The sequence below is a fragment of the Apis laboriosa genome, unplaced genomic scaffold (assembly GCF_014066325.1).
Source record: "Apis laboriosa isolate Shangri-la unplaced genomic scaffold, ASM1406632v1 scaffold68_cov148, whole genome shotgun sequence".
Lineage (NCBI taxonomy): Eukaryota > Metazoa > Arthropoda > Insecta > Hymenoptera > Apidae > Apis > Apis laboriosa.
In genome coordinates, this window is record NW_025224135.1 from 2,644,540 (window position 1) to 2,660,205 (window position 15,666).

General features: G+C 46.4%; 1 protein-coding gene across 1 annotated transcript in view; it reads left to right on the forward strand.

Annotated features, from left to right (window-relative positions):
- Positions 1-6,624: 6,624 nt before the first annotated feature.
- Positions 6,625-15,666, forward strand: part of LOC122718743 (nuclear receptor subfamily 2 group F member 1-A) — a 72,804-nt gene continuing 63,762 nt past the window's right edge. Inside the window, exon 1 of the mRNA XM_043944043.1 lies at positions 6,625-8,771. Within this exon, the coding sequence (XP_043799978.1) occupies positions 8,375-8,771 (397 nt within the window). The 5' untranslated portion in view covers positions 6,625-8,374. The remainder of the gene's footprint in view (positions 8,772-15,666) is intronic.

A 15,666-nucleotide genomic window follows, 5' to 3' on the forward strand; every position in this document is an offset into this window, starting at 1 on the left:
ATTTGCAAAGAAATTATTGAATTATTATGAAAGTAATGAAAAAATGGTTTATTAAAAAAATTATTTAGAATAAATAAAACTAATATGATATTTATTCCCAAGGAAAAACACAATCGATATTAATAAAATTAGAATTCCAATTCTTTTGTTTAATGATTTATGCATTATATAAATAAAATTCAAGACTTATACGAATATTTTAGATTTATCCTTTAGAAAGATTAACATTCTATACAAAGCTGAAGTTGGTCAGGATAATTTGAACAAAAGTTGTTGTCTGCTATATGATTCACTAAGACATAACTCTTCCATTTTTCTTTTCGACATTGGAACGAATTAGGGGAGAAATTTTACCAATTATATCGAGCAAGGACGTAACGATGGAAACGAATGATGCGACCACCTCGTATTATTAAAATATCGGTGAAAGAGCCTATGCTTGGTACAACGGCGCGCGTCCTGAAGGAGATTTCGTTGGAAACGCGCGGCAGTCGACTCGTTTAAACGGTTACGTTAAACAAGATTGGAGAGTTTAAGTTTTGCCCATCCACTAAATGTGATTTGGAGGAAACTGTGTTACGTTGAAACTTAATGATTAATGGAAAAAGAAGAAATTTTGTCAAGATGTGCACGAAAAGATTGAGAAAAAATTCGAAAGGAAAAGGCTTTTATATATAATACTTGTCTTGGAGAATAAATTATCGAGAAGTAATTGTCAAATTTTCCCTAATAAATTTGAAAAAGGCTCTGTCTTCGTTCGAAACGATGGATTAATGGAAAGAGAAGAGAAGAGGAAGAGGAATTTCGTCAGAAGGAGGAGAAGGAAACTTTTCCAAAAGCAAAGAAAAAAAAATCCTCTAAAACTGCGTTCCGTTTATTGAGATTTATGTAGTGATCGGTTCGAAGGAAACGAGTTCTTGGGCCGGTCGAGTGGTTTCGGGCCGAAATATTCACATAGCGGAAGGGGCCATAAATAATTAGAGGGACAGTTGGCACGATTTGAATTTTCGCGTGAGACCGGCCGGCGAAGAAGAAGGTTGACCCTCGAAAAACCATTAATTTATCGTAAACTCGAACACGTCCGGAAGACGTCGCCGTTCCCGGGGTTCCCTCGATCGGCCCCTTCCCCCCTTCCCCGTCCTCTCAATCTTGACCCCGGATAATCGTGGGACAGGTGATCCTCGAAACGGAGCCGGCCAACTGACCACCGTGTCCGGCCGAAACGATAGTTTCGCCCTCCCTCTCTCTCTCTCTTCCCCTATGCAAATGCTTCACTCCCCTTCCGGAGGGGTCCCGTTACCCTCTACGGGGGTACGGTTTGATATATCGGCCCGATTTCGCCCGATCATTTCCCCGTGTAAACTCTCCGATATATATCCGTAATTGGAACCAGTTTTGTATTGTATAAAAGATATGTGTGTGTACGTGTGTGTGTGTGTCTTTTTTCTATAAATTGCGATTTTTTCTTTTTTTTTTTTTGGTATCGATATTTCGAAAGAAATCGTAATCCTCTTCCACGTTCGATTGATTTGTCAGGCATTTGTCGATTCGTCGTATTCGAACGATAAAAATAAAAAATTCGGTAGGAGGGGGGGGGGATGCTATTCGAAAATTTAAATTTGACTCGTAGAGCGTGAATCGAAAAATTCGGAGGATTTCGTGGATCGGAAATTTGAATCGATTCGCGCGCCAATCGACAATACGATAAAGATAAAAAATAAAAAGTATTCGATTGTTGAGAGTTGAGTGTTGTGGCTGAAAATTTAAATTCGGATACTATCGATAAAAATCAAAAATTCTTCTTCTTCTTCTTCTTCTTCTTCGATCGGATATTTATTATTCTTACTGAAAATTTAAACTCAACTAGCACGTAATCGATAATATGATAAACATCAAGAATTTGGCAATGGAGGGTTAAAAAGTAACTAATTAAAAATTTCGAATAAAGTTATTTTAATTAGAAATTAAATTAAAGTTACTTAATTATAATATAATAATAGTTATTTCCAATTCACTATTACGTTTCGAATAATAATTATCGAAGTAACTTTATTCGTAACTATTGAATTTTCATTATTGTCGATTCATAGATCGAAAATTTAAATTCGACTCGTGTGCCATCGATAAAAATTAAGAATTTGGCAGTGGAGAATTAAAAAGTAACTACTTAAAAATTTCGAAAATTTAAATAATTATAGTAAAATAATTTAATATTACGTTTTGAACAATAAATTATCGAAATAACTATTTTCATTACTGTCGATTTATAGATCGAAAATTTAAACTCGTGCGCCATCGATAAAAATTAAGAATTTGGCAGTGGAGAATTAAAAAATAACTACTTAAAAATTTCGAAAATTTAAATAATTATAGTAAAATAATAATTTAATATTACGTTTCGAACAATAAATTATCGAATTATTATGATAAAAATGAAAAATTTGGCAGTGGAGGATTAAAAAATAACTACTTAAAAATTTCGAATAAAATTACTTTAAATAATTATAATAATACATATAATAATACAATGATAAAAAATTTAAATTCACGCGCGGATCGACAACACGATATAAAAATGAAAGAATCGAAGACTCTCTCTCTCGACTCTCTATCCACCGATCCCTTTTCTAGTCGATCGAAACTTTAAACTGAACTCAACGAAAAATCGATGAAGAAGATCAAAAATAGGGAAAGAATCGAAATCGTTGGAAGACGTAAAAAAAAAAGGAAAAAACGTTCCCTTCCAGTCGGGAACACGGGGACCACCCTTACCGAGCCACTTTCCTCTGCCGACGATAAAGCGAAGAGGCAATAAAGGAGAGGAAGCGTTATTAGAGCCCTGTCCTCGAGAAGAAGAAATCCGCTTCTCGTCCTTGCACTCGCCTCGACCATTCGCCTCGACCAAGGGGTTGAACCGTTCAACCTCCTACCTCGGACGAATCGTGCTCCCAGCGGGACGATCTCCCATTCTTTTTCTCCTTTCCTCTTCCATTCTCCTTCCTCGCTCTCTCTCTCTCCAACGAGTTTTCGTTTTGGCTCATAAATAAATTAATTAAGCGGAGTAACAGATAATGTTAAAATAATACGGCTCCCCCCCGAATACAATGGAGAGATCGGGTTCGGACGAGCGGTGTTTCGAAATATATATATATATATATATCTGTATATATATATACCTTGTAGCGGTTCTTAAACTCGCTCCTCCTGGCTGGAGTTAATTTCGCGGCATTAACAGTCGAAAGAGTGCGAACAAAAGGGAGCCGGGGTTGGGGAAGGAGGGAAGACAGATAAGGGAAGGAAGGAGGCAACGCAGGAAATATGAACACGCTCATAATGCAGCCCGCGACCATAACCACCGCTTCGAGCCAGCCGGGGGACTTCTCCCTCCCTCCCTCCCTCTCTCTCCCTCCCTCCCCTTTGTCGAGTTCTCGCCTTCCCCGCCCGCCCCGCCGTTAATCGCACGCCCTCGCGTCGCCCCCGTGTTTTTTAATCCGATTTTCGAACTCTATCCTTCCACTCCTTCTACTTTTCCACGATACAATATTCACGGTTAATAATATATATATATATAATATAGTTGTATCAAATCTATCCATTTATTATTTCGTTAGATCTGTTAGGATGTTTGGAGACGGTCGAGTGAAAGATATTGCGGGACGATTCGAATCTATTCATGCTCCTATTAACCGTTTGCGCTGCAATGTAACTCTATGTGGCGCCACTCGGCTCGACGCAATAACTCGAGAGAGGTCACCTTCAGGCGATTCGAACGGCGACGATATTTATTTACGTTCGACTTTTTATAAAATATCGCTTCGCGAATAGATTCATAAGCTGTTTACGTGTGTATGATCTTATAAAGCATGGAATGGTTATATTTTTCTCAATCTTTAAAAATTAGAAATTAGACCATGTTCGAAGTACATTTTCGACGTTGCTTCGAATTCGATGGGAATAAAAATATTACATTTTTTTTTAATGAGATTTGTTCGAGCGACGATGAGTTCGATTTTTCGTTACTGAATAATTATTTCTATTCTTTAAGGAATTGACGATACAGGAAAGGAAGATAGAGATGTAGCGTAAGAAGAATATAGAACGAATGAAAGATAAGAATAATTGGGATTGGAAACCGAGGATGCATCGATATAAATTTTAATATCGGACAAATTTTCTTTCTTCACACGTAAATATACATAAAATATTAATTAATTCGCGCGTGAAATCATTTTAGCCAACAAATTCACCGAACTGATCGCGTCGAAAATTTTTTCGAGCGAAAAAGTGCAAAGGAATTAAGAATCCAGGTAAAGATAAAGAAGAGATGTTTCGTTCGAGCGCGATCATGAAAATTAAAGATGCGGGACAATTCGAATCTGTCCTATGCTCTCCTATTAGAAATCTAACGACGATGGAGAATACCAAGGATCGTATCCGCGTCTGGGAACAAAAAAAAAAAAAGAAAAAAAGAAGAGAGAGACGAAGTTCCATTCGAGCACCCTCTCGCGATAAGAGGAGAATCGAGTCGAAGATGTGGGACAATTCGAAAGATATTTCCGGATCGTTGGTCCGTGCCACGTTACGCGATCACTCCCGATGGCTACCTATAATTTAAAATACTTTAAGCGAGCTTCCATTTACCGCCCTTATCGAATATCCTATCCTCGAAACTGCTCGAGGAATGCTCGAGAGGAGAGGGAGAAAGAGATAGAGGAAAAAAACCCTCTCTCTCTCTTTCGTGGGAATGAAAATCAAGAGAGAAAAAAGAAGGGGAAGGGGAGGGGGCCGTGGTCGACGATTTCGATAAATCATCTCGAGAGCAGCGCGTTAACGTTGGCTGGCACTTTAAAAGCGTCGCGCGTGTCAGCGCGTACGGCGAGTTTTTTAAAAGAAGCGAGCGCGCGAGAAAGAGAGAGAGAGAGAGAGGGATGGAGTTTTAACTGGCGGAGAGAAGTCAGAGAAGGGGGGACGAAAGCTACGAGGGCTACGTTTTCGACGTACAAAAAGTAATTATGGGATGGTTTCCGGTAATCATATCTAGAGCGCATTGAACGAGCGCATTGTTCGGCCACCCCTTCGCCGATATGCACTTGTACGCGGCGCCAACCCCCTCGACTCCTCTTCTCTCTCTCGTTCAACCGTCGCCAACCACCCACCATCGCGTTTAAACCACAGGTTTACACCACCCTTGGATACGATAGCATGCCATGGATAGTCGACACGTGGTGTCCGATCCATCCACGTTCTCTCGTAGATTCATCGATATATATATATATATATATGTGTGTGTGTGTGTGTAATATTTTTCGACGTGCTTTTCTGCCGATAAAATAAGAAGAGTCGAAAAAAGTTGAAAACGTTGGAGAAGTGGAGACTTTCGATGTATCTACGAACGTACGTGCGTGCGTGCGAAGGAGAGTTGGAAAGGGGTGTGGAAAGGGAGGAAAGAGGGCGAAGAGAAGGGAGGGGGAGAGGGAAGAGGAGGAGGAGCAGAGGGCAAAGAGCGGAAACGCGAGGAAGCGGAGACGGCGAGGTTCGGGTCCACGACCCGACTGACCCTGCGTCGACGGCCCGGCCGTCTCCGAGGCTGTCGGTCCACCCTACTCCTCGGCCACCCTTACCCTCACCCTTACCCTCGGGGGTGGATTGAAGCGGGCCGGCCCATTTTTCGCGCCCCACTTGACTCCTCGTCCCCATTGGTCGCCGCCCTCTCCCCGTCCCTCGTGACCTCTCATCCCCCGTCGTCCGAGCCGCGGCCGTATTATATACACACACCGCTGCCGTGTCGCCGAACGAGGTACAAAAGAAGTATCCAAGGAGACGGCGAAGAAAATCCCGTGAAAGGATCCCGATAACGGGCGACCGTTTCCTCTCCGTTTTCCCCGCGCGACGAGGGAACGGACTTCGAGTCGATTCCCTTCGAAACCCGAGGAAACTGGAATTGGCGACGCGTCGTAAACGCGATCATCGGATATCGCGGCACGCGACGAGGCAACGTCGCAAAAGCGTTATGGAAAAAAAGTGGCAAGAGCGAAAGTGAGAGAGAGAGAGAGAGAGGTGGATGGATTTTCGTTCGGGATGGAAAAAAAGGGGATCGCGTGTCGGACGAGGGATCGGGTAACGCGCGAGAAAGTAAAAATAAAAAGAGAAAAGGAGAAAGATAGGTCAGTGGATGATGTGTCCGGGCCAGGCAACGGGAGAAAAAGAGTCGCGGGACCGCGCGCGATGACCGCGCGAGAGGGCAGGAGGTTGCGGTTCGAGGAAAGGAGGAGGGAGACGACGAAAAGGAAGAAGAAGGAAAAGAAAGAAGAAGAAGAAGAAGAAGAAGAAGAAGGAGAAGAAGGAGAAGAAGGAGAAGGAGAGGAGAGAAAGGCTCGCGGGCCGGTGTACGTACGCGGAAGGACTCGGCGAAGAGGGACAGAGAGAGAGGGAGAGAGAAAGAGAGAGAGGGAACGAGGGGTCGGAGGGCGCGAGGGTAGGGCAGACGCGGAGCCAATGAGAGGCGCGTCGGGGCGCGCCCGGGACTCGACCCCACCTTCGGTAGCCATGGCAACCGGCGAAACCCGCGAGAAAGCCGCGAGAGAGTCGACGGTGGTGGGGGGCAGGTCGGTGTCAGGGGTCGTCTTAGTCGGCAGTCGGTCTCTGGTCGGCCCCAAGAATAGTCGTATCGAGGCGGTAGTCGAGTATCACCTCTCTTCTTCTCCTCCTCCTGCTGCTTGTGCCGGCACGAGCGCACTCGTCGTCGCAACCCACCGCGCGCACACGGGAGAACACGCGCGGCTTATCGACTGGGCTGTGCGCGCGCGCGCGCGCATTCCTCCTCTTTCTCGCTCTCTCTCTCTCTTTCTCTCTTTCTCTCCTCGCCTTCCATCTCGCCTTCCTTCCTTCCTCCTCCGTCTCCCTCTTTCTCTGCACGCAGTACCTCGTGACTGGCCTCTCCTCCTCCTCTTCCTCCTCCCGGTCCGCTCCTCCTCCACCTCCGCCGCCTCCATCGCCACCTCCACCTCCACCATCACCACCACCACCACCTTTGCCTCCTTCTTTCGTCTTCCCTCTCGCACACACACACGCACTCATACGCGCCCCCTCCCTCCCCCTCGCCCATATCCAGCGGTACACTCCACCCTGTGGTGTCGTCGTGCGTGCGGAGCGCACACCCTCTCCGCCCTGTGACTCGGCGGCTCGTGCCACCGCGCATCCACCCAGCGCCGATATACCGCGATACCGCGGATACCACGACGCGGGGATACGCGGCTGATCTACCGCGTGCGCGCGATCGCGATCTCGATCTCGATCCCGATTCAGATCCCGATTTCGTCCGAGGCTCGAAGGCTCCGCTCAGTGTCACCGCTCGTTCTTTCGCGTGTGTGTGTGTGTGTGCGCGCGCGCGCGTGTCCTACGACCCGCCTTCTCTCTTTCTTTTTTTTTTTCTCTCTTTTCCTTTTTCCTTCTCTTTCGTACTCTCTCTCTCTCTCTTTCTCTCTCCGATTCCTTTCCTTTCCTTACCTTTCCTTGCTCGTCTCTCGAGAAGAGTATATACGCACGGAGAGTAATACCACGTTGTTGCGAAACAAGGTGCGAAGTGTGTGCGCGCGATCGCGATCGGTCGTCGTCGGTGGTGGATCCATCCATCCGACCAACCAACCAACCATCTATCCATCCATCCATCCATCCATCCGTTTCCCTGTATTCTCGTCTGTCCCCGGCAGAGCGACGAGCAAGCGTCCCTCTCGACTCTCTCGAAGCTCGGATGCTTGGGTCGCCGACGAAGGCAACGAACGGGGAACCCCGCCGCCCGACCGAGATGTCGCGCACGGGACAAGGATCCCAGAGGTCGCGCGAACTCTGCCTAGTGCGCGAGTGAGTGAGGAAGAAAAAGAGTGCGTGAGAGAGTTTGTCGCCTTGGCCGAAGCCGAGCGTTTTCGACCGCCTCTCTCTCAAATTTGTCTTTAAGGTGGTGCGCGAAACACGCGAAACTCCGTTGGTGGAACAAGAGGAACAAGGGGGCAAGGGAGCAGCGCCAACAAGAGCGACGTAAACGTGGCCTGATCCTCGGCGAGCCCGTGCCCAAGGAGCCGAGCGAGGCAAAGCTTGACAAATAATCCTCGATCGAGGAAACGAGGCGAAGAGAAACGAGGGAGGCAAGAAGGAGGAAGAGAAGTTGGACGGGGTGGTCGCGGCCGCGGAAGAAGAGGAAACCGGCAGGGTGGTTCGAGGCGGGACAGGAGGCGCTGACGCCCTGGCGACTGCCGGGGTGGTTTACCCGGCCGCGACAGCGACGTTGTTCCCTGGCCGGGTGTCAGCCGGACACCACCACCCCGAGTTCACCACCACGTTGGAGGTGGGGTTCCCGGCGCGCGGCACCACCGCCTCCATGGCGTTGGTGGCCGCGCCGCCCTCGTGGCCTTCGCGGGACCCTGGGGCCAGCCTGGCAGCGACCGGCGCGGCCGCGGCGGCAGCCGCTGCCGCGGCCGGCGCCGCGGCCGCCGCCGCATCCGCCACGGGCCCAGGCCCCATCCAGATCGCCCCCCCGCCCCCCATGCCCCCGACCCACCTCACGCCCTCCGCCACGCCGGAGGACATCACCTGCCTCGTGCCCCCGGCCGGGGTTCTCACGCCCAGGGACCCCTTGCCGCCCAGCACCACCCCCGGCAGCCAGGCCAACAGCTCCCAGTCGGGCAGCTCGCAAACCGACAAATCGCCCAACATCGAGTGCGTCGTGTGCGGGGACAAGAGCAGCGGCAAACACTACGGCCAGTTCACCTGCGAGGGTAAGCTCTTCCTTGAACGGTGAGAGGGAGGGAGAGAGAGAGAGAGAGAGAGAGCTTTGTTTCTTTTTTTTTCCTTCATCATCGGCCCCTTCCTCTCGAGAATGTAACGAAGAGTGATACGGACGAGGGTTAATCGAGACGTATAGCCGGCGAGAATCAGAAGTTACGCGTCCTCCCTTAGGGGGATTTCTAACTCGTTTTTCCCATCGAAAGGGAATCGTCGACGAGGAATCTTCCTTCGAATTGATCGGTCGAAGTGCTCGATCTGTCTCCTTCGAAATTCTTGGAATTCTCTTGCACGGATCTCGTGGCTGTTTCTTTGATGAAACGAGCACCGTTTCCGCGAAACGTGATAGAGAGAGGGGGGGGAGAGAGAGAGAGAGAGAGAGAGAGAGAGATGACGTTAGCGTTTAAAACCGTTTAAAACGCCGCTAAAAATAATATGCCGTGGGGATTAGCTGTCGCGCATCTGGGACTCCTCTCCCCTCCTCCTCGCTCTGGGTGTCCGCGCTCGTTAATTTCCAACAATTTGTGCTCGGCTCGGCCCGCGCCAAGATTCGACCGGGTTAAGAGTCCGTCTCTTAATTGAACGCTCGAGTTACAGCTATCCTCTCTCTCTCTTCTGCTCGACGGTTCCAATTACAGTCGTGCTAACGATATTTACCATTGTTAGACTCCCTCTATCCCTCTCTCTCTCTCTCTCTCTCTCTGGGTGTCGCGATAACGCGGTTAATCCGACGCGATAATTTCTATTCGCGGTAATCTTAATTGCCCGCCACCCCCTGATTTTCCCCTGGCGCCGAACATTTTCAACTCCCCCGTTTTCCTTCTCGTTTCACTCGCGATATCATCGCGTTAGAGGGAGGGAAAAATAATTCGAACTTTTCTCTCGAAAATTTTCTTTCGATCGACGAGGAAGAAGAAGAAGAAGGAAGATTCTTCTTCGCCTCCGCTTCTTTCGTCTCGTCTCAATTTCGGCCGATTAACGACCACGCATCGAGGAACGATCGAACGAGGATTTAACGGCGGCCGGGATTGGCCGGCCGCGAATCTTTATTGAGATTCATAGAAATATATATGTATATATATATATATATATATATATATATATAGGAGGCTCGTATACGCCTTCCGCATTCGACGTTCATTGGCGTAATCGCGGTGATTGTCGGCTCGATCTCTTTATTACGACGAATTGATTTTCATGTCAACCGATGTCAAACGGTCGCGAATTATCGTCAATTTGTCGCGTCTCTCCTTAAACAACAAGATCGTTCGATCGATCGATCGATCGATGGATGGACCGAACGATCGAAATCGTCCACCTCGGACGAATAATGGAATGGAATGAAATGGCCGCCGTCGAAATTGTACGGATTCGGGGGGCCATCGATGCCCCGGGATTAAGTTCGAGGAGCGGACATTAATCTGCCGATTACAGGGGCCAGGGAACCTCCCATTCGCGGTTACGCGCCCCGTACAAGGTTCTTCGTCTCCGGTTATTGCGCGACGCACAGTCCACCTACACGCTCCCTTTTCGCACTTCCCCCCTCCCCTTCCGTCTTCGACACCCTTCTCGAAAACCTGGTATCGGCAAGCTCGATCATTCAACCTGTAGTAATAAGATCGAAACCTTCACGCTTTTGCTTTTCTCGTAGCTTGCGAGCAGCGAGAGATCAATCCCAGGCTAGTTATATATGTGTATATATATATATATGTATGTATGTACGTATATTGGAAGATGAATCGATCCGATCGATGGAAAAATGACAAGCGAGCGGAGCAGATTATTCGAAATAATCTCCATCCTATCCGAAACAATTGCGCTATTGTCTCTCTACCCTCGATAACCGATTACCACTGCCTTCTATCCGATCGACTCTCCGTTCCCCGGCACCGTCCAGCTGAATTTCGGATACTCTTTCTCTCTGGCAAAAATAATAGTAAATACGTTTTATCGCGTCGAAAAGTAGAAACTGAACCACCTCTCCTCTCTTCTGTCGTAACGTAATAATAAAAATACTCGTGTAAAATGTACGTGTGTGACGCGTTTATGGAACGACTCGTCGTCTCGTAGCGAATCGAGGCGAGGAAGACCTTGATTTTTTTTCTCCTTTTTTCTTCTTTTTTTTTTTCGCCAACCATTTCAATCCGTTCCGTCGTTGCAAATATATATATATATATGTTTATATATGTGTGTGTAATGTATGCGCGATGTGAAAAGAAAAAAAGGTATATATATATATATTAAGATGTAATAACGGTCAGTTACGAGGATGGAGAGAAAAAAACTCGGAGAGCGAATTCACCTGGTTTAACGTTCGAAGATTCGTTGGAAGGAGGATCGTGGACTATGGAGAAATTAATTCGCTCGCCGGCCGCTAGGCCGCATCCATATGCATGCGTTTTTCAACGCGTCACGATGATAACGTCCATTTCTCGAGCTCGTTTCGATCGAGTCATTTCCTTTACGTAACAGCTCCTTTTCGCGCTCCGTCAAAAGTCTCTTCGTCTTCTTCTTCTTCTTCTTCTTTCGAAACCAATTTTATATCAAATAAAAATATCGATCGATCGATCGAGATAAGATGATGCGAATACGAACGAATTCTTCTCGATTCATCAAGAATATACGTAAAAATAAAATTCCTTTCTCCGTTCATCCAACGATCGAACTATCCATGCTTCAATTTCCATTATTATTATTTCGAGCCTGTCGGTCGAAAGAAGTCGATAGAAAACGAAAAAACGTCCATCTCTCCCCCCCCTTCCCCTCTCCCTCTGTTTCGCTTTTAATTGCAGCAGTTTAAGCCCTCCTTAAGCGTGTTTGTCGCTTCGAATTGAGACGTTGAAATTGAGTCACGTTACACGGAGGAGGAAGAAGGAGAAAGGAGGAATATAATTCTTCTTATTATTATTATTATTTTTTCTTTTCGAAGGGGAAAATTCGGGAGCGGAAAAGGAAATTTAATTCCGGTTTCGCGGTCTCGAAAGGTGTGCCTACACCACCCGCAAGGGGCTTCCTGTTGTTCGGGGGTCTCTCTCTCTCTCCCCCTTCGTCGTCGAGCCTTACTTACGGTTACTTACCGACTTACGGACTTATGGCCGGGTAGGCGACCGCGTGCAGGAAGAAGCCAGACATTCTGCAGCCCGCTGCTCCGCGGGCTAATCGCTCTAACGAGATCATATTATATTATTCCGACTTTGCTAATCTTTATTAATCTCATTTCACGAGCCCGCGTTTCCTTCGTTTACCCCCCCCTCTCTACCAGTTATTATCATTATTGTTATTATTGTATGCAAATTCTCGAAAGACGAGGGACCGATATGAAATAGTTCGAGTCATTTTCAAGAGGATCGAGAATATTTCTTATTTCTTTTGTTTTTATTCTTGTTTTGGCCACGGTCGATGGAGTTGATCGAGTCGAGTCGAGTCGAGGAAGTTGGAACGTTGCGCGAGTGAGCACGGCCTCTGCACCGGTACACGCGCCTCCGCGCGTGGACTTTACGCGTTTTGCGGAGAGCGGAGTGGATAGCCGAGCGAGAATTACGAACCGCGACGACGCATCTCGAAACGCATCCTCTGTGACCAATTATCCCTCGCGCTAACGAAGCCCGCGCGCGCAACAGCCAAAGGCTAATTAATTATAACAATGTCGTTAATTTTACGCGGCCGACTCGAAACTGGTTACTGACCGAGTCGTCCGAGTCTTTTCTCGAAGCCTCCCTTTCCTTCGAGACTAGCTTCGACTCTTTTGAGACTNAAAAAAAAAAAAAAAAAAAAGAGATAGATGACATGGGTGATACTCGAAACGGTGGTATTTGGAAGTACGGCGTTGAATCGTTGTTATTTCCGATGTGTTACGTAGGACGGAGGGAGAGGCGCGCCATTTACGCGCGATCGATGGGAAGGATAGATCGACGATTCGATACTTGAGGAGCATTGTATTCGAATACTTACTACGCGAAATGGCAGCGAGCGAGCGTGGAACCGAGCAATGAAAATTCAATGACGCGAGCAATTTGAACTCTATCTCTCTCTCTCTCACTCTTTCTCACTCTGAAGGGCCGCGTATACGAGGCCGGTGTACGATCTGAAAGTATAAACAGTAGTTGTTTCAACCTTCTTCTTCCTTCCCTCTTCCTCCCCCATCCCTTTGCCGGAGCGCGTCGCACAGCTTCCACCCCTTTCCGCGCCCGTCCACCATTTTCTCTGTGGCGGGCTACCTCGCGACGCGCGCATGCGCCACACTCGCGGTGGTTGCCTCGCGCACCGTAATCGCGTAATTTGCGTGTAACGATGCAATTTGTAGTTACGCCGACCCTCGCGACAACCTCTTTCGCAACGGAACAACGATTACGAGCGTGGTGGTGGTGATGTTGATGGTGGTGGTGGTGGTGGTGGTGGTGGTGGTGGTGATCGTGGTGGTGGAGACACGTTCGGGCGCAACGGATCGGGCGCGAGATCATCGGGAGATCGAATCGTTAACGTCGAAACGCGGCCCGATCGGATCTCTCGTCGACCATGCGTCGGTCACGTGACCCGCTCGCCAGTCGGCCATGTCCATCTTTCGTTTCGCGCTTTAACGCTTTCTCTCTCGCTCTCTCTCTCTCTCCCTCGATATGTTCGTTCGATCCCAACGAATTTTTCCCATGGAAAAATTGCGTGGATTCGTTTGCTCGTTTGAGATTCGTATTGGAAGAATTCGTGTTGTATAAGGGAGATTCGTAAAGATAAATCAACGGAAAGTATATCTATATTCCGCGACATGCACGGAAAATCCAGTTTCTCGATTTATCGTATATATAAAACGTCGAATAATCTAATCGACAATTGTTTTTTTTCCTTTTTTTTCTTTCCCCAGTAAATGTATCTCTCGTTCCCGATAAGAAAGTCGAGCTCATCGAAACGTTTTGTATTAACAATTATTTCTTAAACAACGTTGTTGTTTCAAGAAAGAAAATATAAGGGGATTCGAATTCGTACGATTCGAATTATATTATTCACTACGTTGATTGATCCTTTCTTTCTTTCTTTTTCTTCATCCGTTCAATCAACCGCTGAACAAATCGTATCGTCTTTAAACTAAAATTTTTTGCCTATATATAAAAACCTTTTCTATTCCTCGAAACTTGAACTCGTTCAAAAAAGAGGAACACTGAATCTCTTTTTCTCTCTCTCTCTGTCTCTCCTTTTCCTGGATGGGATGTATCGCTCCTGAACTCGTTAAAAGCTTCTCTTCGTGTCGATGCGAAGCGACTCTATCGCTTTTCGTCGTCTTCGTCATCCACCTTTTTAAACGTGGACGTAGGCAGAAATGAAATTGCGGGGAACCGGTTCCGTGAATGGGTGCGTGAATGCCCCCTCCTCCCCCCTCTAATTAATTTTCTCGTTAATACACGCTGATAAATCTGCGCCGCTCCGATCGCGATTCCGCCTTCTAACTGTTTTAACTCGCGGGCAAAACTGGCCTGCCTTCGGCCACGAATATATCGTGGATCATTTATTCTCGCGCGAACCACGCGATTATCAGGCGGCCGCGGAGCGTCGCTTCTTGAAAACTAGCGGCCGGGAATCGAGATACGTTATCGATCTCGAGGAACCGTTTCGAGCATAACGGGTCACGGTCAAGCCTTCGAGCCTAAAGAGTAAATTCGTAAAAAACGAGAGTGAAAATTTTTTATTTTATATTCCACATCTTTCGCAACACATTTTGAACAAATATCGAATATAGGAGACTTGTTTCGATCTTTCTTGCATATTTCAGTCACGTATCTTTTCCAAAAGAATGAAATTGATTAAATTCGTAAAACGAGAGTGAAAATTTTTATCTTATATTCGGCATCTTTCTTTCGCGCTACAATTTGGACAAATGTCGAATATCAGAAATCTATTTCGATTTTTCAGTCACGTATTTTTCCAAAAAGATGAAATTGATTTACTTTATATCAATGATCTTTCTTTCGCGCCACAATTTGGTCAAATATCGGAATATTTCAATTTTTCAATTATATCTTTTCCAAAAGTATGATTAATTCGCAAACAAGAGTTTTATATCAACGATCGATTAACGTTAGAACGCACAAGTCCATTTTGAACAAATATTCCGAGATCTATTTCGATCTTTCGTATTGTTGAAACACTATCTTTCCCAAAACTATCTTCGAAATATTTCTCCAACCTCGATCATCAATTAAGAGAGTTTTCTCTAAAAAAAAGAAACGTACGTCCATCTCCTTGGATCGACTAATTTCGATAGATTCGAGACAAGATGGACGGATAGATACAGCGGCGCGAAACGACGCCGAGGCAATCGAAAGTTGGCGATCGCCGATGAGAATCGCGAGGAGAGAAGGGGGGGCAAGGGGCTCTTTATCGAGCGGTCGAAACCGTTTTCATACAGTGAACGCTTTGTTGCCACGATATGAATTGCCTCCTGATTGCTTCCAAGTAGTATACTTGTACCAGTTGTATACCAAAGTTCGATGAATCGCGATGCAATCGCTCCTCTACTATTCCCCTCTCCCTTCCATCCAAATTCTCGAAATAATTCGCCGAAATAACCTTCTTTCTTTCCGTTTCCATTTTTCAACAATTTTCTCACATAAATTAATTTGATTCCATCTTTTCAGATTCTATATTTCTGAATGTGTATCATTTCTTTTCTTCTCTTTGGGTTACATTCGAAGCTTATATACTGGAGAGAAAGATAATTAGAAAGAGAGGAAAGAAAGAAAGAAAAAGGAGAGAACGAGAAAAAAATGATTAGAAAGAGAGAGAGATTCGTATTTCTAACGTGTATCGTTAATTCTCTTTTCTTTTCCTTACATTAAATTCGAAACTTATATATACTCGAGAGAAAGATAATCAGAGAGAGAGAGAGAGAGAGAGAGAGAG